General features: G+C 31.9%; 3 protein-coding genes across 5 annotated transcripts; 2 read left to right on the top strand and 1 right to left on the bottom strand.

Annotated features, from left to right (window-relative positions):
* Positions 1 to 7,585: 7,585 nt before the first annotated feature.
* LOC118032174 (uncharacterized) lies at positions 7,586 to 11,098 on the top strand. Of its 3 annotated transcripts, XM_035036783.2 has the most exons (9): positions 7,596 to 7,858; positions 7,948 to 8,021; positions 8,232 to 8,313; positions 8,411 to 8,461; positions 9,227 to 9,327; positions 9,828 to 9,981; positions 10,054 to 10,272; positions 10,671 to 10,772; positions 10,865 to 11,098. In XM_035036783.2, the coding sequence occupies exons 1-9, from the start codon at positions 7,730 to 7,732 to the stop codon at positions 10,874 to 10,876; spliced, it is 924 nt and encodes a 307-aa protein (XP_034892674.1). In that variant the 5' UTR covers positions 7,596 to 7,729; the 3' UTR covers positions 10,877 to 11,098. The 3 variants fall into 3 exon arrangements, with proteins under 3 accessions (XP_034892675.1, XP_034892674.1, XP_034892673.1); XM_035036782.2 differs by having other exon boundaries at positions 7,600 to 7,858; positions 10,671 to 11,098; XM_035036784.2 differs by lacking the exons at positions 10,671 to 10,772; positions 10,865 to 11,098 and having other exon boundaries at positions 7,586 to 7,858; positions 10,068 to 10,241.
* A 1,238-nt stretch (positions 11,099 to 12,336) lies between these two features.
* On the top strand, positions 12,337 to 14,886 carry LOC118032173 (BTB/POZ domain-containing protein At5g17580). The gene is made up of 3 exons (XM_035036781.2): positions 12,337 to 12,708; positions 12,815 to 12,884; positions 13,044 to 14,886. Exons 1-3 carry the CDS (start codon positions 12,683 to 12,685, stop codon positions 14,619 to 14,621), a joined length of 1,674 nt encoding a protein of 557 aa, XP_034892672.1. The 5' UTR covers positions 12,337 to 12,682; the 3' UTR covers positions 14,622 to 14,886.
* Positions 14,887 to 15,084: 198 nt separating this feature from the next.
* On the bottom strand, positions 15,085 to 19,799 carry LOC118032172 (non-specific phospholipase C4). The gene is made up of 4 exons (XM_035036780.2): positions 18,892 to 19,799; positions 15,955 to 16,364; positions 15,681 to 15,851; positions 15,085 to 15,604 (listed from the first exon to the last, which is right to left on the bottom strand). The coding sequence occupies exons 1-4, from the start codon at positions 19,539 to 19,541 to the stop codon at positions 15,264 to 15,266; spliced, it is 1,572 nt and encodes a 523-aa protein (XP_034892671.1). The 5' UTR covers positions 19,542 to 19,799; the 3' UTR covers positions 15,085 to 15,263.
* Between the last annotated feature and the right edge of the window lie 3,638 nt (positions 19,800 to 23,437).

Genomic DNA, 23,437 nt, shown 5'->3' with positions numbered 1-23,437 from the left:
GTTACGTTATATGAAAGATGATAATTACTCTAAAACATCTTACCTAAAATAAATTGTATTATGTTTTTTTATATATATAAATATAATAAATTTATTAAAATATTCACATCAAAAAATAAAATTTAAAAAAATCAATTTTTTTCAAAATCACGATAATACTTGGAAAAAAGACATTGTAATCATGATTTATATTTAATTAAACCATCTCTTTTTAATGTGCAGGGTCTTTCAATAATTTTTTAAATTTTGGTTGATCCTTCTATTTATTTATTTAATTTTTTTTTGTTTTGCATGTTCTTTCCCTATTATTTTCTAGTCCCTCCTCCTCTTAGTCTCTTGCTAGTTTTTGACTTGTGTTATGTTGTAGGTTATATTATTTTTTTATATATCTTTACAAAAAAATATATAAAAATGCTAGGAAGTTAAAAGTTCAAAGTTTAGTGGATGAAGAATTTTTAAAATATTAAAATCATAACATAGTCAATGATATGTTTTTAAAAATAAATATTGAATCGCTAACACATTGGATTGACCAGTCCAATCTTGTTTAAGTTGTAAAACCCTCTACATGGGACATGAGCACTTGACAGTACCATGAAATTTAAATCAAAACAAATTAGGAACCCCAATTAAAATTAACCAAATATTGAAGGTCTAAAACCAAAAAAAAAATATTTAATAAAAAAATTACTCGAGCAAACTTAGAATGATGTCTCATGCTATGAAGCGACTCAGACCAATGTTTAAAAAATTCAAAGTTGGGTAATTAATATGTCTGAATCCATTAAGTTGAGTTAATCTAATAATAACAATGAACGATAATTTTTAAATAAATTGAATGTTTAAGGATAAAAACAAAAAAAGCAGTAGCTTTAATACATAAATAAAATTATTTAATACCTTCTACTATGTTTATAGGTTAAATAATTTTTTTTTCTAACCATAAAAAAGTATTAAAATGAATGGAAATAATGATGTATTGGATGATATATTTTTAAAAATAAATATTGAGCTATTAATTTAGTTTAATTAAAAAAATAATTTTTTGATTGATCAACATCTACTCAAAAAAAAAAAAAACAAACTATCAAACAATGAGAAAAAGGACCATAATATGTATAATAAATTTATATAATTTTGCTTCACAGACTACTTTATTTTTATTAAATTTGTATGATGTTTGCAATCCCGTGCAACAAAATTTATTAATGTCATTGTCAACCTTACACATCATCTATCTAATACAATCTATATAATACAATATTAGCTATATAATGTGTAAGGATGATATTAATAAATTTAAGATACTAGCAAGATTACATGCCTGCGTATTGCTCGATATTGCAAATAAATTTTCTTAAATGATAGAGGAAAGAGATGGAATGAAAAGTTTATAAATATAAATATTGATCATCGATACATAAATATATGTCGGCTTTATATGTAATATTACTAATAAACAAAATATGGCGAGTGTTATAACATGAGTGGGCATACGACTTGGAGGTGACAATGATTGTTTGTGTTTTTAAATAATTTATCTTATTGTTTTTGTTCCTTTCAAGCTATTTGTTTTAGCTTATAATAGAAATAAAGTTGCTTATTTCAATTCGTTTGTTTTTAATTCATTGAAACTTAGAGATAAGATTTATATATAAATTTCTTTTTTATATTACAAATTCATGGAGAGACTAATCAGTATCTTATTTAAATAGTTTATATTATATAGTAGATATGGAAATGATTTGAAATACTAGATAAGGATAAAAACTTAATTTCATTGGAGATCTGTACAATGGAATATGTTATGAAATAATGTGTAGTGAATGAAAAAAAAAAATCTTTTGTGCTTAAAAATTCATCATGTACATATACCATTAAAATTTCTTAGTTTTTTTTTTATTATTATTAATGTGACTGTTTGGGCTAATTTGCACGTATCTCGACTAATCTCACAGGTTCTGAAGTTAACGACCATGTAAGCCTCCAGTGGCCGTAAAGTTTGCGAGACTCGAACTGTTGACCTCTAAGGAGTAAATATAAAACTTACTAGTTGGGTCACACCTTTCAGGATTAACTTATGTAATTTAAAGTTGAGTAGCAATATAAACTATCAATAAATATAATTGATAGTGTATGTTGCTAAAATATATGGGAAAATCATTGTATATATATCTTGAAAAATTCTCAATAAACTACTTTTTAGGGGTAAAATAGTCTTTTCCCTTTAATTCATTTGTCATTTTTAAATTATTAAGGGGAGTCTTGATCTTTTTCATTATTTTTTTTGCTTAGTAAAATGACTTTGTTATCCTTAAAAGCAAATAATCATTTAATTATGGTCAAGATATAATTATCAAACCTGATCGGGGGGTTGACCCGGCCAAGGAGTCGAGTCTCAGGTTACACAAGTTAACTTGGGTCAACCCGAATTAACCTGAATTTTTTTAAAAAAAATATATATGAAATTTTAATATTTCAAATGAAAAAATTAAGAAACAATTCATGTGAATATATGTTATACATAATGTAAATAATGAAGTTTAAAATATTATTTTAAAAGGTTTTTTTATCCCACATTAAAAAAATATAACTTCTTTTTTTTGTGAATATAGAGTATTGTAACATATACTAAAAGGGATTAGTGTTTTATTGTGGACTGCACAGTGCAATCCATAGTAAAACAGTGATCCCTATGCTTTAAGTTTTTTTTATATATATATTTAAGTTGTGTTATTTTTTTAATTGTTTTTTTATGCATTTCGGGATTTTTTTCTGCTTCTTTTTTTTTTAATCTTTTAACAAAAAAAATTTTGTTTAATTTACTTTATTAATGTTTAATTTTTTTTTTATTTAATTATTAAACTTTCATGAATCGTTTTTCGAATTTAACGGGTTAATCTGTTTTTGACAAGTTCATTCAGATTTTTTTTTTTGCTTTTTTTTTTTATCGTTTTAATTACATTATTTTGTTTACTTTAGTTTGTTAATATTAAATTTCTTTCTATTTAGTTATTTGACGTTCATGACACATATTCTGAGTTTCACGGGTGAATCCAGTTAATTCTAGGTTGACCCGTCAATTTTTTTTGTTTTTTTTATTTTCATAATTTTTTTTAGTTAATTTAGTTTGTTAATGTTAATTTTTTTTATTTAGTTATCAGACTTTCATGACACAGATCCTGAGTTTAACGGATTAACATGATTTGACGAGTTAACCTAGATTTTTTCTATTTAATTTTTTTTTTGTTTAGTCCAATTTGTTAACGTTCACTTTTTTTATTTAATTATCAGACATTCATGACAAGGATCCCGGGTTTAATGGGTTAACCTAGTTTGACGAGTTAACCTGATTTTTTTTTTGCTTTTTTTTTTTCTTTTTAATTATTTTTTTTGTTTCGTTTAGTTTGTTAATGTTAAATTTCTTTCTATTTATTTTTTTTTTACTTCATAGAGGTTTTTTTTCTTTTTAATTAATTTTATTTAATTTATATCAAAAAAAATTCTATGTAGTTCTCGGCTGATGCCTTAGTTTTTTTTTTTTTAATGTTTTTGACTATGGACTGCACAGTGAGTCCACAATGAAAAGGCTGATACCTTTTGTTTTTTTGTTTTAATTAATTTTTTTTGTTTAATTTAAATTGTTAATGTTAAATTTTTTACTATTTAGTTATCAAACTTTCATGACACAGATTCCGGGTTTGACGAGTTAGCCCGGTTAATTCTGGGCTAACCCATTAATTTTTTTTTCCTGTTTAGTTATCAAACTTTTACGACGTGAATCTAAGGTTTGATGGTTTAACCTAGTTAATTCATTTTTTTACTTTTTCTTCATTAGTTTTTTTTCTTATTGGTTTTTTTTCTTTGTTTTTTTATTTTTAATTAATTTATTTAATTATCACACTTTTATCATACGACCTTGCAACCAAACCCACGTCCAATGCTATTGGGTCTGGTATTACAGCCAAACCCACTTAAATTTGGGTCATGCAAATTTAATGTTATTATTAATATCATAGATGTTACTATTGGATTAGGTGTTGCAACTAAACCTAAAACTCTTGAGTATAACTTTGTAGAAAAACCTAATACTTTTAGATCTTATTTTTTTTTTAAATGTAAAAAATAATTGACCCGTGGCATCGCGCGGGTCATTTAACTAGTATTTACTAAAAGGCTTCAAATCTCATATTGAAAAAATAAAATATTATTCTAGTATTTATATAATGAACTTTGAAAAGGGTTAATAACCAACTAAAAAAATATATAAAAAAGGGATCTCTTGCTAGGAGAAAAAACACATTTGAAGGGGGAAAAAAAAAAAAAAAGGTCTCTACCGAATTTTGCTAGGTCGCCCAGGTCACAGGTCAACCGGATTTTGCTTGGTTTTGCTCGTGCTGGTCTTTCACCTTACCCAGACCGGTCTAGCAACCAGGTCGACCGGGTCTCGGGTCAACCTGTCAGGCTGATCTGAATTTAATAACTATGGGTCAAGGTTCTTTTTGGACATTTCATATTTTTTGCTACAATATAATTACTTCATTTCGCTTGGATTCAAATTTTCAAAAGCTTGACTTGAGGGGCTAATTTGTAATGTCAAAATATTTTTTTTTTCTTATTTTGTAATAATGTTTGGGTCTTAAGGGTAAAGTAGTATTTCTAAATAGAAAGGCAAAAAGCTTATGATACATGTGTTGCATGCATCAGCAACTCCATTACTTTAAGGTGATGTATATGACTGACTTCAATGGTAAAAAATGTTATTTCATCGTGTCATTTGATTCATCGTGGAATCCTCTCCTCCCTGTACGCATATTGTTGATGGGCTGCTGATGCATCTGGCCCTCCACCATTTCATATTAGCTATTCAATTTCTTTTTTCATTTGATTTTGTCCCTAATTTTTTTTATTTGTTTTATTTTAATTTATTTCTCAAATTTTATTTTATTTTTAATTGCATCATTCCTTAATTTTTTTTTATCTATTAGATTTTATCCTTATTCTTTTGATTTTTTTTATATTTTAGATAGTTTTTTAATTTGTTTTTCTTTTCAATTTCACCTCATAATTTCTTCTCCTTTCATATTTGATAGTCATTCTATTTTTTTGCTTTATTTTTTTTAATATGAGATATATATTTTTTTCAATTTCATCATTTAACATTAAATTGGTTGACAATTGAAATTCTTAATTGAACCAGAGTTTTTAGTTTCACGGGTTGCAAATTTGGTATATTAATTTAGGTTTAGAAGATTTGCCTAGATCAATTAGTATGGGTTAAAACAGTAAAAAATATATATAAATATAAGGTTTGTGTAAAATCAAAATTCACAAACATCTTTCCATTCAATTTAAAAAATAATTGAACCTCTAGGTCTAATTCACTTGGATATCGATGATTTAGAGTTTGTGCAAATTAGAGGTGAAAAAAAATATTATATTACTTTTTTATAGATTACTATATAAGGTATTGTTATATCTATTTGCTTAAAAGCAAATATAAGGTTTTTTTAAAAAAAAATAATATTTAAACATTATAAGAATAACATTGAAAGTAAATTTGATAAGAAGATAAAGGTAAAAAGAAGTGATAAATGTGAAGAATATGAAGTACAATTTGGTGAATTATGTTTTCAAAATGGTATTATTCATCAAACTACTGCTCTTTATTCACCTTCACAAAATGACATTACATAATGTAAAAATTAAGCATTAAGAGAAATGATAAATATCATTTGATATGTTTAAGAGCTCCTCAAAACTTGTGGGGGAGACAATCCTAACTGCCAATTATGTACTTGATAAAGTATACCATAAAAAATTAAAAAAGACATCATATGAATTATAAAAAGATAGAAGGTCTTCTTACAAATACCTCAAAGTGTTGAGATGTCTTACAAAAATAGTAGTAAGGTCAATGACCTAGAAACATGAATTTTGTATTTATCGGATATGTATATAATAGTAGTGCATATTAATTTCTTATACATAAGTCAAATATTAAGAATATTCATCCTAATATTATTATGAAATCAATGGATGCTATATTATTTAAAGATATTTTTCCATGAACAGAAGCACAAGAAAATCATTCATTTAAAAGAAGAATAATGCTTAAGTAATCATCATTAATCAGAGGATGATAAGCTTAGAAGGAATAAAAAGGCATTGGTTCTGATTTTCTAACATACTTATTAGAAAATGAACCTCGAATCTACTCCAATGCAATATCCTGTCAAGAAGTTCCTATTGGAAGAAGGTGGACAATAGTGAAATTGAATCAATTATGAATCATACATGGTGTTATGGAGTGCACGACGTCAAATGACGGAGCTGCCTATTGGAAATGAGGGTTCTTAGGTTTAATCATAAAGTTAAAATTAGAGGGTTCATGAGTCGTTACCTAGTATTATAGTCACTAGAAAACCTATTGGTCTATGAGAGTTCGAGTAAGAAGATTAGTTGTGTAAGGGGAAAACACATCACCTCTAGTGCACCTTACCTATAATAAGCTGCATTGTTGATTGATTATTAATTTAATGCATGTTTCTATTTGTTGATTTCATCTAAAGTTCAGGACAGATCTCCTTTCGTGGGGTAGTTTGCACCTTATTGGATTAAATTCTAACCATTCTAAAGCCTAATGTTTAGCAATACATATATTTCTGTATTTTTTAATGTTTAATATATGGGGGTATACTTAACAGTGTATTTTTATACCCTCAAATATTAAAGTTTACAACTAAATCCTAACATTTATCTCCATTAATTAATTTAATTTAATATTGAAAGTATGCATTACGTTGTAAAATTCATACCCTGAATATTAATTAAATTAATTAATTTTTATGGTATTTTTAAAATTTTGAAAAAATTCCAATGAATAATCATAAATTAGTTATGAGATCTATTAACTGATTTTTGTTTTTGTTTTTCATAGTATGATAAAAATACAATTTTATTTATTTATTTTAATATAAAAATATGAATGAGAAATTTTTTAGAATTTAGTTGTATATACAAAAAAAAAAAAACATATTTTTAAAATGAGAAATTTTTTTAGAATTTTTGGATTTTTTTGAAATAAAAAAACAAGTATTTTTAATATTGAATTACTATCTTATATGTTCTAGAAGCACATCACATTAGAAAAAGGAAGAAGAAACAAAGAGGGTTACCTATACGAGGACAGTGATATTGTGTGTTAAAATAAAAAAAAAATAAAAAAAATATTATTTTAATATATTAAAAAAAAATTTAAAAAATAATTACTGTCACAAACATGAACAGTAATTTAATACAATTACAAATCCAGTTTTTTTGGTGAATCATAAATCTAAATATTCAAAGGTCCAAAAGTCGTCGAGAGCAAAGGAAGTAGAGTAAAAGAAATGATGTTTATCATTTCGATTCGGAGGTAGCCAAAGTGTTGGATGATATTGTATCCAGAGCTATGTTTGGAGAGGAGATGACAAGTAACATTGATGAGAACTTGTGTAGAACTAAAAACTTGAAGCATAAATTTAATAAGAAAATATAGATAAATAAAGGACTTGAAAGATTAATAAACAATAAAAATAAAACAAAGCTTTAAGGATAAAGAGATAAAATATAATGATTTATCTTAGTTCAATTCAACCCTTTTCTTATATTCATTCTCCAAACTCCACTTGGGATTTCAAATCCCCTATCAATCTTCTCATAGATAGGTGAAGATAGAAGCCAAGCCATGACCATGAAACTATTTGATGCACACTGTCACCTGCAAGACCCAAGAATCCTTAACAAGACACCTCAACTCATTGCCACTGCCCTTGATACTGGCGTAGTCCGCTTTGCTGTTAATGGGGTTTCTGAGGTATATAATGCATATACAATTTGGTATCTAATAATGATTATTTAACTGTTCTTGTCTTAAATTCTTGTGGGTTCTGATTTCCTTTTCAGAAAGACTGGAACTTGGTTAAAGAGATGGGTGAGAGCTATCCGTCTGTGATTCCATGCTTTGGTCTCCACCCCTGGTAAATATAAAGGCCCTCTCTTTTTTTTTTTTTTTTTTTTTTTTTATCAAAATTCATGAGTTTTGTGTTTTTGTTTTCGGGGTTCAGCAATTCATGGATCTGTTTTTCTTTTCTTTTGTTGTTTTTTCCTCAAGAGCAGTGTTTTTGTTTTCTTCTTTGATGCGTGTGTCGATGGTAATGTTTTTTTGTTGGTCTTTAATCTATCTACAGGTTTATTGAGGAGAGGACTCCTAATTGGTTCAACACACTTAAAGAGTTCTTTCAGATCACACCCTCTGCTGCTGTTGGAGAGGTTAAATTCCCATTTCCTTGCTGTTGGTAGAATCTTCTAAAAGCATAATGCTCAGGAGAACCTTTAATTAACACAGCATGCTAATGAACTTTTTCAGGTTGGTTTGGACAAGGGTTCACATGGAAAGAAGATTGATTTCAATGATCAGGTTTTCCTCACGGAGGGTTTTTTTTTTTTTCCTTTTTATTATTGTTACACACTCAATTGATTCTCTTCTTCACGGCTTAGTGTCATTCAGTGATTCATATGGTAATTCATTACCTGGCCTCTGCCATTGGACCTGAAAGAAATTCGTCCTTAATTTTATGCATTGAAAGAGATATGTCGGAGCATGGGCACCTCAGGCCTCATATTAGTTCAATTCCCATTTGGAAATTATGTACCTGGTAACTAGGAGAAACATGTTTGTGTATTGTCTTGAAGGCATTTACACCACTAGCACCTGACTTTTTGGTTTTCATTACAATCTATTATTTTCCTGGTGGCATTGGATTGAGGCTAGTCTTCTCTCGTTTTTGCTCACTAAATGTGAAATATACTTTGTTCCTTATTACCTAGGGTTTGCATAGGTTGCAATTTCTTGACTACGTATTGCTTTTGAGAACTTCTTGAAATTGTATGATAAAAGTATTACTTTTTACTATTTGAATAAACCTATATATACCTGTTCAAATATGCTTTGTGTCACTTTACTTTGCTACCCCAATTTTTTTCTTCGACATCTTGTCCCTCAAATAGTTTATGCATCTTGTACCAGTCTAAAAAAATTATAGAGGAAGAACATCTGTCCCCATTACTGGTGTACATGTTCATTTCTGTCTTGCTATATTCATATACGATGTCATTGCTAAATCTGTGCACCAATTAATGTTGTTTCATGTTACATTTTTAATATTCAAAGTTTCTATTCCAGGTTCAAGTATTCCGGAGACAGCTTGAACTCGCAAAAGAGTTGAATAGACCAGTATCTGTCCATTGTGTTCATGCTTTTGGTGATCTTCTTGAAATAATGAAGTACGGTACTGTATTTTATTTCTGTTCCACTGAAAAGTATTATCCAGATTATTGATGGTATATGGCTGGAGCTTTCTTTTTGATGTAATCTATGCAGTGTGTAGTGATTATCTCGAATCATAAATAGGTATTCAGAATACAAATAGGAACACCTATCTTATGAATGCCAGTTTTAAAAATTGAGGTCTTGATAAGGTGCTATGATTAAATTGTAGGTCGGCATGGACAAGTTGGATTGCTTTTTTTCCAAGTTTAATCAAAATGAAAAGTTCTTTGATGTCATCACCTTTGCTTCAAGGAGCTGTTATGCATCTCAATTGCCATACTTGCTCGTTGACTTGGATAAAGATTCTCTGAACCTGTCGTACATTGTCTCAACTTTTATTTCTTCTTGCTCATGGCTTATGCTGTGTCTAATTTGTAATGATGTGAAGCCATTAGTATTTGTTTCTTAATGCCATTGTAGTATTGCAATTTTTAATTACATGCTGGATCTTCAGGAGTACAGGACCTTTCCCGGCTGGTGTCATTCTCCATTCTTTCCTTGGTTCTGCTGAGATGGTTCCTGAGTTTGCCAAGCTTGGTGCTTACTTTTCGTTTTCTGGTTTTCTCATGTCCATGAAAAAAGAGAAGGCAACAAAAATGCTGAAAGCGGTTAGTTAATCAATTGCATTTTGTGTTTTACATATTAGAAAAATTCAAAGTCTTAACTCCAACCCTTTGCAGGTATCTTCTGATAGGATTTTGTTGGAAACAGATGCACCTGATGCCCTGCCAAATGGAAAGTTTGGTTCCCTGTTTCTGGTTGATGGAGGTATTTTTCATCCTGAAGGAGAAAATTCTTCTTCAAATGCTGACAGTCTCCGTGATGGTGATTCCCATCCTTCAAAAGATGCATCGGCATTGCCAAGAGAAACACCAAATCATCCTGCAAATATACACAATGTATGTCATTTCCTTGTTTCTCCCTTGAACTCGTTATCTGATAATGCATAAAGTAAATAGGGTCTGTCTCTTGCAAGTGCTAATCTCGGAAAGGGCACGATCACACATAATTCTGAGATTTTGGCTCTCAAAACCACCTGTTCCTGGGCCTTGGTGCATTTCATATCCTTTCAATTCCATTTATTCTCTTTAGACTGGCTCTAAAAACTGAGTTAGAGTAATGGCCTCCTTTAATCAATATATTGGTTTTTTTTTCCCGCTCGTCTCCAACACTTTAACTTCTCTTATTCAAACATAACTTCCATTTATGTGCCTGAGACCAGGTTAAAAAATGTGTGCTTGGGACCATTATATGTTAAATGTAAAATGTATTTAGCAAGTTTCCATTACTTGTTCAGGTCTTAAGTTACGTTGCATCCTTGCTGGACATCACCAAACAAGAACTTGCAGAACTGAGCTATGCAAATGCAGTACGGCTATTCTCTTATGAAGGTTCCAAGGTATTAGAAAAATAGAAAATTTATGGAGAATGTAACGCATTGTACCTGTTTAGTTGTATGATTGCTTGCAATCTCTGTTCCGTAACAAGCAGGCGTATCCATAAATGCTGAAAGCTTTCTGCGGTGCACATGAAAACCATGAATGGGCAGCATGTGAGGTGGAAAGGGAAAGAGAGCTTTCCTTTTCTCTCCTTTTTTCTTCCTTTCTCTTTTCAATATATTAGTGCTAGCCTTTTTATTATTTGCATCTGCTAGCCTTGCAGTTGCAGAGTTGTAGCCAACTTCTGATTTTCTCCTTCGGCCTAAATATTTTCTTGGACGATTAATTCCATCGTTTGCAGTTTAACAAATAATAAAATGGAGGGAACAGTTGCTTCCGATATATCTGCAATAATAGTTCAAAGATTATGGATTTATACTTGAATACTACCCGTTATTGCACGAGTTCTATACAATCGGATCATGCGTCAATGGAATAAATTGGATTTTTTTTCAAGAAAATAAAAATATATTTTTATATGGTGAAAATAAAATAACCGTTAATGCTAGTAAAATAAAATAAGATTGATAGCAAAGTTTTTAAACCTGATTTGATTGTTGATCTGGTATAATGATGGGATCATAGGTCAAATGGGTTGAATCGGGTCAATAAAATAAAAAAAAAAATTCAAACAACTATTATATCTTCTCAAAGCAACAACCTTAGTTTTCACAAACTCAAGATTAACCCAAAAACACAATCAAACATTGATTCAAACATCAATGAATTTTTCAAAAATAGATCAAATCCTAACTCAAGCAGATTTGAAATCTTTATTTTTCCAGTTCTCCAAGCTAAATCAACTTATTCCCCATTTTATCGATGAAGACCTTGATTTATTCTCTATTCTCTTATCCCTCTTGAGAATAAAAAATCTCCCCTCAAAGGCCTAGTGTGAAGGAAAGGAAAACTTGGAAACTGATAGAATCTAGCATAACACATCCATTTTGTTTGATCAATATCATTTCTATTTATACCTTTTTTCTAATTTAGCAGCCTAATCTTCTAGAGAGAGTATCCTTTGTTTCTACTCTTTCTCTATTCTAAGAAAAACTAAGAGTCTAAATAAGAAAAGAAAAATATTTTTTTTTTCTCGTTAGACCTCAGACCAATAAGGACAGCGGAATGAACAACCCATTTGAGCAACTTGAATGAAAAAAGAATAGAAATATGAGAGAAGCGATTAGGTTTAATGTGATTTTATCTTTATGTTACAAATGGTTTGACAGTAAAAAACTAAAACGGTAACGGTTTTTTATATATAAAACAATCGGATCTCAGCTGGGTTTATCTGGGTCGACAGGGTTTTGCCGAGCCAATTTTTTAACCGGTTTTTTCATCAATCTGGCTTGGTTTTAGCTTCGAGTCAGCTGGGTTCAGAGTCGGACTAAGTTTTAAAACCATAAATGATAGTGAGTATCTCAAAATAATAATAATAATAATAATAAATTGGTTTCATTTTAGATAAGAAAATGAATAGAAAACAAATGGGTGACTACAAAAAAGAAAGAAAAAAAAAAAGAAAATCAGAGAGCCTGTATTTATGCCATCCTTATTTAACAAAACAATAAAAAAGAAGTAAGAAAAATAACGGCAAGCTACTTTCTACATGATTTTCTCAACAAATCAAATCGGATAAATTCAAATAACAGAAGTGCACTTGTTTAGGGCGATAATCTTTCTGAGAGCTGAAAGTGAGATTTTTGGTTTTTGAAATTATCTGATGAAACAAGAAGACAGCAAAAACCAGTAAAAAAAAAACCCTACAGAAAGGTCTCTAGCTATACAGGCATTTGTAAGATCAGAACTTCCAACAACAACTACTCCTGCCTTTGTCACGCAAAGCAACTCTAATTACGAGTGTCACCAGATGGCCAGTAGAGATGTATCATCTTGGTAATCTTCTCCTTCCTTCGTTGACTTCTCTCTCGCTTTTGCATTTTCCCCTCTAAATCTTGTGATTATTTTCTAAATTCTGTTTCATCGCCTCTATGCATTTCAGGTTGTCCAAGTCTCCATCCCCATCAGAAGTTCAGCTCCATGTACATGGCATGCCTTTCAGTGTAGACAAAGTAAGCTGATATAACATTAAAAAAAAATGCTTGGTTCTAATGAAAAAAATTTCTTCAGCAGAAGTGTAGATTAGATAACCATATAAATCCTTCTTCCATTATCATTTTTTTTTGGGAACTTTTTTAATATATCTGTGGGTATAATTTACTCTTGTTTAGGATCTTCTGTCAGCAAGATCAGCCAAAATAGCTGCCCTGCTCAAAGAAAACCCTCCAGAAAAGCTGGCTTTTCTTCTCCGAGATATTCCTGCTGATCCGGAAACCTTTGAACTTGTTGCTAGATTCTGCCATGGGTATGAACTGATTTTGTCCACGGAGAATGTAATACCACTCATTTCTCTTGCTTACTACTTGGAGATGACTGAAAGTCACAGCGACAATAATCTGCTGGACAAGACCCTTGCTTTTTTTGAAGATAAAGTCCTTCCTAGCTGGAATGAAACCATCAAGGCTCTTCGGTCAGCGAGCAGTACCATTCAACAAGTACTGCATTCAGGTTTGGTTGATGCATGTTTAGAATCACTCATTTACAAAGCATTGGCCGATCCCCGGCTTCTTGGAGAACCAATCAAGAATTCAACATGCAATGAGGATAGTGAGGATGAGGAGGTCTTTAAACCAAATGCGAGACGAAAACTTTTTTCTCCTGATTGGAAATCAGAGGATTTGACTACACTGTCCCTCCAGTTATATAATCCCCTCATACAAGAAATGAATCAGCATGGAGTCCCACCAGAATATGTGGCAGCATCTCTTTGTCAATATGTAAAGAAGTGGACCGATTCAGGAGAGAACGAGACAATTTACAAAAGGGGAGTGATTGAAGCAGTGGAAAGGCTTCTGCCTCCTGAAAAAGGAATTGTTCCTTGCACATTGTTGTTTGAAATGCTCAGGCTTGCGATTTGTCTGGAATGCAGCAATGATTGTAGAAGTGGTTTTGAGATTAGGATCGGGAAGCAATTAGACCAGGCAGAAGTGAAAGACCTCTTAATACCGTCTCAAGGTTATTCCAAGGAAATCCAATATGATATTGAGTGTGTGAGGAGGATTTTGAAACATTTCTATGCCAACTACAGCAGCACTGATGTTTCTGGTATAATCTCGGTGGCAGAACTCATTGAAGAATTTTTGATGGAGGTTGCGAGTGACATAGATTTGAGGATAGACACGTTTGTTTCTTTAGCTGAGATGTCATTGGCAGCATCATTAGGAACGCAGCGAAATTCCGATGGAATATACAGGGCCATCAACATTTACCTGGACAAGCATAGATATTTGACAGAGCTGGAAAGAGAGGAGGTATGTAGGGTGTTAGATTGCCAAAAAATGTCACCTGAAGCCTGTGAACATGCAGCGAAGAATGAAAGGTTGCCAGTTAGGTTTGTGGTGCAGGTGTTGTTTGTGGCGCAGTTGCAGTTGCGAGACACAATCACAAAGGAGGTGCAGGAATTTGATGATAAATTGAGAAGAGAGGTGGTGGAGGACGAGGAGAATGAAGTGAAGATGGGTTTTGACGAGGAAGAGGTGAGGGTTGAAATGGAGAAAATGAGCATCAAAATGATGGAGCTCGAGAGAGAGTGCTGCATAATGAGGAAAGAAATAGAACATGGGTGCACCCATCAGAAATCAAAAAAGGGCAAAGTTAGCATGTGGAGAGAAATGAAGAGAAAATTGGGGTGTGTGAGTAGCACTCATGATTGCAACTGCCAAGTCAAGAAGAAGAAGAAGAAATACTGAGTTTCAGGCTTGGATTTGAAACTGTTATGGCTTCTCTCAACAGTTTGCTTCTTCTAGGGAGCTGTTTATGGCTACTGTGATGCAATATGTGCTGGAAATGGCAATTGTCAGGAGATGGAAATGGAAAGGCCTATGTATCTGTTTGTTTTAATCTGCAGTCTTGTGATTCCTGAAGTTCAGATTGCCTTGATTATTTTTGTTTTTGTATGCTGGATTTGTTCAACTAACAACCCTAGCTTTATTTTGCTTATCAAGAAAACCAAAAGTGCAGCCTTTACGATCGATTTGCTTGCTTGCTTGCGACTACATGTTCATCCACAAATCAGTAAGAAATTGACATTAAAAGAAACAAAAAAACTTGGTTGTCTTTGGTCTCAATGTTTTTGCTTTAGGCTTCTAAATACTAGTTTTCATGCATGAATCTGTCATTTTTTTTTAGAGTTACAAAGAACCAGACCACCACTTGCTTTGGTACATCAAAGTTGAATGAACAATAATTACAAAGTAAACAAGTTCAGGGCATCAAATAGAATCTCATTGGATAAAACCACAGCTTCATGCATTGAACGTAAATAAGAAAACTTCAAACAAACTGGGATTATTGAATACATCCATTTGCAAGCCATGCATGTGTATACAAGTTCAATTATTATCACAAGCCAAGCAAGAACATAGCTTATGAACGAAGGATTTGGATGCTCTGCGTGTTGTTGCTGGCTTTTCTAAGCATATGATCTCAGAGTCATCCACTCCATTTTTCCTTGCCTTGTCACATTCATCACAAAACCTCTTGAATGCTTTCTCAACATACTTTGCGCCATCCGATACATTCAAGCCATCCACAAGTTGCTGAGGATAAATATCCTTCGTAAGATCTCCATTCAATACAGCTGCCATTTCCACCAGTTCTTCTTGGAATTCACTAAGTTTCGCGTCTTCTTTTGCAGCACCCTCACGCAATTTCACAGGTTCAACCAACGTAACTGCAAAATGCATGTGTAACTTGAGCCTTTTAAGTTTTAATAAAGAAAGACATCATGTAAATAATGTTCAATTTACCTGGACAATCCACTCTCGGACTAGTTCTAGTCAAAATGCCCTCAAAAGTGCCTGCCCAAGCATCGCGCTTGGTTAGGAACTCTTTCAGATTAAAGATCTTCTTAACAGTTGCTGCAATGGAAGAATGCTCGAACTCTGATGCAGGATATGGTCCCGAAGGCGCATGTAACACTGCAGTTTCAAGTCACCAATCAACATATACATCAGAACATGTTTAACAGAGAAAAAGGCAGTTTCTTGCTAATCATATATAGAAAAAAAGTTATGAACATACCTGTTCCAGGCTCAATCCAGGGAGATATAAGAAATGCAGGAACCCTAACACCAAGACGATCAAACTTGAAGTTATATGGCGTAGGACCAACAATGTCGTCAGGGCTAGGGACACCAGTTACAGGTGTTGGAACGTGATCATAGAAACCACCATGTTCATCATATATGATTATAAATAAGATTTCATTCCATTGAGGACTAGCTCGTAGTGCCTCGTATACTTTTTTCACGAATTTCTGACCCTCTGAGACATCATGAGATGGGTGATCGTCATTTGCAGGTATCGATAAAAGATCAAAATATCTCTGTTCGATGACAACATAGTTTGGTAGCTTCCCTTCTTCACAGTGCTTCTTAAAGTGCAGATCAAACTGGTGAAACTTTGTCAGGTATTTCAACTTTCGAAGGTTCCTGTTAACAATGAGATTTTTCACTTGTCAAAAGAAATTTAATTATGGTAGATGCACAAAATCTTAACTAAACAAAAAAAAATTGGTTATTCAATTCATGTGAGTTCCATATTAAAAACTCAAATGCCAGTTTTTTTTTGTTTTTTTTTAAAGCTCCATCTTCAAACTTTTTTTTGATTAAATATCCTGTGTTTTTAATAATCTTTACAATTATAAAACAATACTGCGTGTTTAAAATTATTGTAAAAATTATTTTTTAAAGTATTTTTTATTAGAAAATAGATCAAAATAATAATTATTTTATTTTTCTTAAATTATTTTAGTTATATTTTAAAATTATTTTGATGTGTTTAATATCAAAAATATTATTTTAATATATTTTTAAATAAAAAATTTTTTAATCGGAATTTACCATCTCCCGAGCAATTTGGACAAATTGCTGGCTTGCAAGAAGCCAATCAAAAGCTTGCTTTCAAAGATTTACTCTTTTTTTTTTTCTTTTTTTTTCACACGGCACTGCACAAAATCCTGATTGTTTATCATTTTATATTTAATTATAATCAGGAATTCATGCCTAATTAATATTGGGGGAATCAATAATGACGATTGAGGCTTAGTGCCTTTAACGGGATCACGGCTATTCAAGAAATTAAATAATTAGAAATAGCTAAAAGTCCAAGCAAAATGATTTATTTTTAACTCTTTATTTGAAAATTGGATTTGGTATACCAACTCCTCAATGGGGCAATATTAAAAAAGTTGATTCCATTGTGGGTTTGGTTTCCAACTAATTGTTATAGAAAATTACTAATTTAATAAATAGAATGTCTTTCCAACTCAAACAAGAAAAAGAAAAGTGTAATACTAATTAGTCTCCTAGATTTTATATATTATTAACATTCAATTCCTGAAGTTTAAAATCCTGTAATGAAGCTTGCTTTAAACCTTGTTTATTTGCTAGAATGTTTTTTTTTTTTTTTAAGAATGGTTTCTATATAAAATAAATTTTTGAAAAGTGAATTATTTTTTGATGTTTAGCAATATTATGAAAAATAAGTTGGAAAACATATTTCAATATTTGATCGTCTCATGAAAAATAACTCATTAATATTTTATTTTTTAAAAATTTATTAAAAGAATAAGGACAAATCTGATATTTGATATGTAAAATGATGAAGAAATTAAAAAATAAATTTAATTTTATAAATTATTTTAAATATAATAAATAACAATCAAAAGAATGTAGACTATTATTTGAAAAATAAAAAATTTCAATTAAAAAAATAAGGAAAAAAATAAAAATAAAAAGAATGAAGACCAAAATTGATATAAAAATCAGATTCTAAAGAATAAAATTGAAAAAAAAAATTATAAAAATCCAAAACAAAATATATAGGAAGCAAAAGATTGAGGACCAAGTTTTCCTTGAAATCAAACTAAAATTTTCTTTAATTAAAAAGTATTTTTCATCGATCAACTTTTATAATTTTTAAGAAATTATTTTTCATTAAACAAACTAGGCCTTAATTTCATCAAGCCATCACATTATTTTTTAAAATCTAAACTCCAATGCATACACTATGATTAAGTTTGAACAGTTCAATAAATATTGCATATGGAATTCAACACATTCCTTGTAGATTTGCAAACCATGTTATTTTAAATTTGATTTTTTTTTTGTTTAAAATGATTTTTTTTTAATGTTTTTGGATCATTTTGATGTGTTGATGTAAAAAGTAATTTTTTTTTAAATAAAAAATTTTTTATTTTTAATGTATTTTGTAAACAAAAAACACTTGAACCGTTATTGTTACTACAATTCCAAACACACGCTAAATTAAAGACTGAATTAATATCTTATTTCAAGTTAAGGGACTAATTTGCTGTTAATGCAAGAATAATGTTGAAGATGTTTTTTAGTCATCAATCAATATTTGAAGTGGTGATCCATCTCAAAAAATGTATTTAAAAATGTCATAACAGTTATTTTTAAAGTGTTTTTTTATTTAGAAATAAATCAAGATTATATATATATATATATATATATATATATATATTATTTTTGACATCAACGCATCATATTAAAACAATCTAAAAATATCATAAATATTACTTTTAAAAAAAATAAAAATATTTAAATTTTAAAAATAAAAAAACAAACAAAATTTTTCATCCAATGGTCCTCTTATTGATCTGATTTGTCACAACAAGCCATCATGTTTGTGATAGTGTTTGAAGAAATTAACTCGCATATGCCGAAACTCTGCTGTCGGCCGAGTATAATTATTGGCTAACTTTACGAATACAAGACGAGCCTAAACCAGTGAGAAAAGGTTAACTTTATGAATTACAGGCTAAACCATTGAAAATTTTTTTTTTTCGTGAAATAAACAACAACACTAATAATTAAAATATAGCCACCTACATGATTTTATATCTCAAACAAAGAAAAAGAAGAGGAAAGAGAGAAATATTAGAGAAAATCTTATCGTATGAAGAAACTTTGATTATATAATTTAGAGGGTTACCTGTAAAAGAGAGTAGCAGGGGGGTACTGGTAATAAATCCCAAAAGTAAAACCAGACTCATCCAGGGACTCAAATATGGTCTTTTGAGGGTAACCTTCAATCAGCAACTGTCTGTTGTTGCTGGTAGCTCCATGAGACGTCGCAGAATGCACATAAAGCCTGTTGGGTTGCGTTGATGCAGGAACGGAAGCAAACCAACGGTCACAAATAGCAAAATTCTCAGCCAACTCCTTGTAGACTGGAACTGCTTCCGGTTTGAACCCATTCATGACAGTCTGAGCCATGCCCTTCTGCAATCTCTCTGCATTCTGTGCAAAACCATTCATTTTTGGAGGCGTTTTGTTGTCATCAGAGAGTGAGGCTTCGGTCCATGGAACCCCGAAAACTTGTTCGTAAATGTCTTGGATCGAGTGGCCAGGGTCAGGGTCAACGTAGGCAGCTTGGTCACCAAAGAATACGAGAGTTGAGTTTGAGTCGGAGCTGGAGATGGGGTTAGATTCAGAACCCGTGGCTCCATTGATTTCTGGGTTTATAGTCTTCAGCCACCCTAACATGTGGTCAAATGAACGGTTTTCTTGGACCAGAACCACCACCGTTTTGATAGGGGAAGGTGTGGCGGTGCTGGTACTCGAGCTCTGATCAGCTACCATTTTTTTGCTTTTTTGGAAGATGGATTTGGGTTTGGTAATGGTGTTCTGAGATGGCTATGATTTATGGAAGTCTATTGGATTTTTTTTTCAGTATAGTTAGTGTTTTGATCGGAGAAGAAATCACTTGGAAAGCTGGGGATAATTAGAGATGACTCAAGTATTTAAACTTGAAATAATCTGTGCACGTAACAGGGTGGCAATTCGTGCTTTTGTACTATGCACGTTGGACAGGAGTTGTCTTGCGCTGTCATTGTTTATCAGCTAACAAAATAAAATATTAAATTTACTCCCAAATATTTAATTTAGACGATTGAAAGGAGAAAGAAAAACGTTTTATGATCGATATAGAGCTACAAAATGAGGCAAAATCTCCTCTAATCTGCTCTTGTCATAAATGCAAGCAAGTTTTTTCTTTTCCAACGTGATTATATTCTATAATTGCTTGTAATAAAGTCACTAAATATGACGTAAGAATATGTATGTAGAGCTGCTAGTCATGATAGCTTACCGTGATGAGCAACTAGTTGCTAACAATAAATTTTTGAGATATACAAGCAATTGAAAATGACCTAAAGTGTGACGTAATGGCCCATCGCTTGGCCCTTACAAAGAGAGAAAAAAAAACAGAAAGAAGTTGACAAGAAAAGAATGAAGAAGAAGCTTTGATCTGATTTTGAACGGAAAATATGCTAACGGATAAAAGCAGATGCCATGCGTGTGAAAGAAGTTTTTATTTTAATAGAAGAAGTGGAAGCTTGTTTCATGATTATCTTGCATCGTGTGCTGAAGTCAACAAAATCTAATCGTGGTGGTCATCATTTAAAGTAAAAGGTTCCTAGATTAGATGTGTTTGGTATTGAAGTTGCTGTTGTGATTGTGATTTAAAAAATACTGTTTAAAAAAAAACATTTTTAGTTGAGGTTCGTTTGGAAAAATATGTGTTTGGTTAAAACTGTGGTTAAAATTGAGGTTGAACAAAAAACAGTTTGGTAATTGTTTATGCGTCTCAAACTGCGTTCCCAAAAAATATTGAAATGTTTTTTCAAAATAAAATTTTTTAATTTGATTTTTCTACGTGTTCAGATCGTTTTCGTGTGTCGGTCGCAACAATAATTTTTTACAATGTGAAAAAAATATTATTTTATTGCTTCGTTAATGAAAAGCACTATAATCCCATACAAGCAAGCTTTTCAAATTAAGGTAATAAAATAACTATAAAAGATATATATTAATATTCTTGTTTTGCAATTGAAAATATTGTAGAGTTAAGTACCATCATACTGCTATTACATCATTAATCAAACAAGACGTTATATAAAATCTGCTTTATTGTTCCATTAAACTATCTGCAATCCCATCATGTACGAAATTCATCCTGCTTTGCCTACTGTTTCCATTGCTTTCAGAGCGTGCCACAACATTTGGTAAAATGTCATCAGGTATATAACTAGGATTGCGATCAAATTCCGCAAATGCAACATCATCACGCGATCTTCTTCTAATGTAATTATGTAGTGCCATTGATGCAACTACAAATTCAACTTGCATTTTGTATGGATAAGCAGACATGTTTTGTAAAATCCTCCACCTTTGTTTCCATACTCCAAAAGATCGTTCTATGACATTACGTAGCGATGAATGTGCACGATTAAAAACTTCTTACCGATTTCTAGGTTGTCCACGATGCCTAAAATCTTGTAAGTGATATCTCTCACCTTTATACGGACCTAAATAACCATATTCATTTGGATATCCAGCATCAACCAAATAGTATTTACCTGTAATTAAAAACAACAGCAAAATTTGTCATGTAATTAGTAAATAAAAAAAAAATTTATACCTAAGAACATAACAAATTATGTTGTATACCTACCTTCTAGTAGCTTAGGGAATTTTATATTTACATTCTCAATAGCCTCATGAAAAATACATGTATCGTGGGCATTGCCTTCCCATCCTGCCCACACAAATGTGAATTGCATGTCAAAATTACAAGTCACCATTATGTTTTAAGTCGGAACACCTTTTCTTCTGATAAATGGAATTTGATTTTCGGTTGATATACAAGCCCGCACATGTGTTCCATCAATTGCACCAATATAATTCTGACAAAAAAAAAACCATTGACAATATGATGTCATCACTTACTAACATGCATAAATCAATTTTTGAATTGAATACTGACAATAATAACACAAATATTTTTCTTACCTTGAAATGTGGCATATATTTAGAATTCATTGCAATTTCTCGTGGAGTGCTTGTAAAACTCAGGTCATCTGGTTTTATAACATCGACTGTAAACAAACATACGGCTGCGAGGACTTCTTTAATGCATCTACTAATAGTTTCCCCCTAATGTTGAAATCGCTCTAGCACCTCCCTATTTGAAGCTCCTAGTGCTATTGTATATAGAAATATACCAACTTTTTCAATCACACTCATCCTTCTCGAAGGCTTCAACCCATACGTTGGTTCTAAATCACTGCACAGGCTCAACAAAGTTGATGTGTTCATTCTAAACATGTTGACACATCGTTGTCAATTTCCTTGTAAAACTTCAGTTAACCAACACATGCCTGTATTGTATGAAACCATGCATGGTTCTTTATATATATGATTAACATAATACATGTTTAATGCCTTAGCTGTGCACACAACTAACTTTTTCCCATCAAATTCTTGCTTCTAAAACGATTCTTCATCATCATCACTATCATCATTGTCGTCATCGTTGTCATTGTCATTTGTGCCATCATCACCATCCCCTCCCAAGCCACCGTTGTCATCATCACCACGATAATTAACATGATCAACAACATGATCCATTATGTTATCATAATCATCATCAAGAGCTTCATTGGATATTGCATTTAAACGTGCTTCTTCCATATGTATAATCCTAGATAAATAAACACTTGAATCACGTTAAACAATTTTTTTTTCAAATAAAACACAATGTCTAATGTAATACCTGCACGATTAATTTTACACCACTCAACTATTATATTATACTACTTCACACTAAACAAAAATATTGAAACAAATTGTTGCATGAAAGTATATATACATTGTCCACTGCTCATATTTCACGTGAGCAGTGGAGACCAACAATGGTGATCAGCAGACAAATGAAGAAGAAGGCGAAGGACAAAGGAGGTCACCCTTAGTGGCGCGAGGTGTGGTTGGCGATGGGAACGGTCGGGAACGGTGGTGGACTTCAGTGATGGTGTTCCTCTATTCATGCTCTTCTCACTCTCCAGTATATTTTGCTTGCTTCTCTCTTGATGATGGTGCTGCTACAGTTGACGCCAATGACGCCAGACGATTGCTATGGTGGAGACGATGAAGGTTTACAGTGGTGGCGTGGTTTTTATCCCGTGGTGGCCTTGTGTTTTTCGTCTGAAGCTGCTTTACTTCCTTCTCACTCCCTTTGCAATGTTTTTCCCATACAACGGTCGCTTTTATCACCGCTGTTGGTGGTTGTGATAGTGAAGACGATGAGGGCAGACGGTTACTGTGGCGGCGACGAGGCATGTTGGTTGTGGTGGCCTTATTTTTTTGTCTGAATCTGCTCTGCTGCCTTCTCACTGCCTTTGCTGTGTTTTTCGCTACTGGACTCGCTTCTCGCTGTTGGTGCTGCTGTTGTTGGCGACGATGAGGGCAGATGATTGTTGTGGTGGCGACGAGGAATGTTGGTGGTGGTTGCCATCTGTTTATCCCGTGGTTGCCTTTTTTATCCACTGAGTTTGTTCCCATGCATTTCTGAATCTGCTGGTTACCCTCTGTTTTCTCTTCTTTTAATGAAGCATTGTAGGTACCTGGGAGGTTGCTTCTTTTTTCCCCTTTCGTTTTGGTTCCAACATTGTCACACAGGCTCGGTATTCAACAACCCG

Source organism: Populus alba, chromosome 13 (assembly GCF_005239225.2).
Source record: "Populus alba chromosome 13, ASM523922v2, whole genome shotgun sequence".
In the NCBI taxonomy this organism is placed as follows: domain Eukaryota; kingdom Viridiplantae; phylum Streptophyta; class Magnoliopsida; order Malpighiales; family Salicaceae; genus Populus; species Populus alba.
The sequence above is the reverse complement of the archived record's forward strand: the minus strand, read 5'-3'. Positions and strand labels throughout refer to the sequence as shown.

Excerpts from the sequence above, each read along its gene's own strand:
- LOC118032173 (XM_035036781.2), top strand. The coding sequence starts at position 12,683 with ATGGCCAGTAGAGATGTATCATCTTG. Across the intron at positions 12,709-12,814 it reads AGTAGAGATGTATCATCTTG|GTTGTCCAAGTCTCCATCCC; the intron begins GTAATCTTCTCC and ends TATGCATTTCAG. Across the intron at positions 12,885-13,043 it reads TGCCTTTCAGTGTAGACAAA|GATCTTCTGTCAGCAAGATC; the intron begins GTAAGCTGATAT and ends ACTCTTGTTTAG.
- LOC118032172 (XM_035036780.2), bottom strand. The coding sequence starts at position 19,541 with ATGGTAGCTGATCAGAGCTCGAGTACCAGCACCGCCACACCTTCCCCT. Across the intron at positions 16,365-18,891 it reads CCTGCTACTCTCTTTTACAG|GAACCTTCGAAAGTTGAAAT; the intron begins GTAACCCTCTAA and ends CATTGTTAACAG. Across the intron at positions 15,605-15,680 it reads TCCGAGAGTGGATTGTCCAG|TTACGTTGGTTGAACCTGTG; the intron begins GTAAATTGAACA and ends TGCATTTTGCAG.
- LOC118032174 (XM_035036782.2), top strand. The coding sequence starts at position 7,730 with ATGACCATGAAACTATTTGATGCACACTGTCACCTGCAAGACCCAAGA. Across the intron at positions 7,859-7,947 it reads CTGTTAATGGGGTTTCTGAG|AAAGACTGGAACTTGGTTAA; the intron begins GTATATAATGCA and ends TTTCCTTTTCAG. Across the intron at positions 8,022-8,231 it reads TGCTTTGGTCTCCACCCCTG|GTTTATTGAGGAGAGGACTC; the intron begins GTAAATATAAAG and ends ATCTATCTACAG.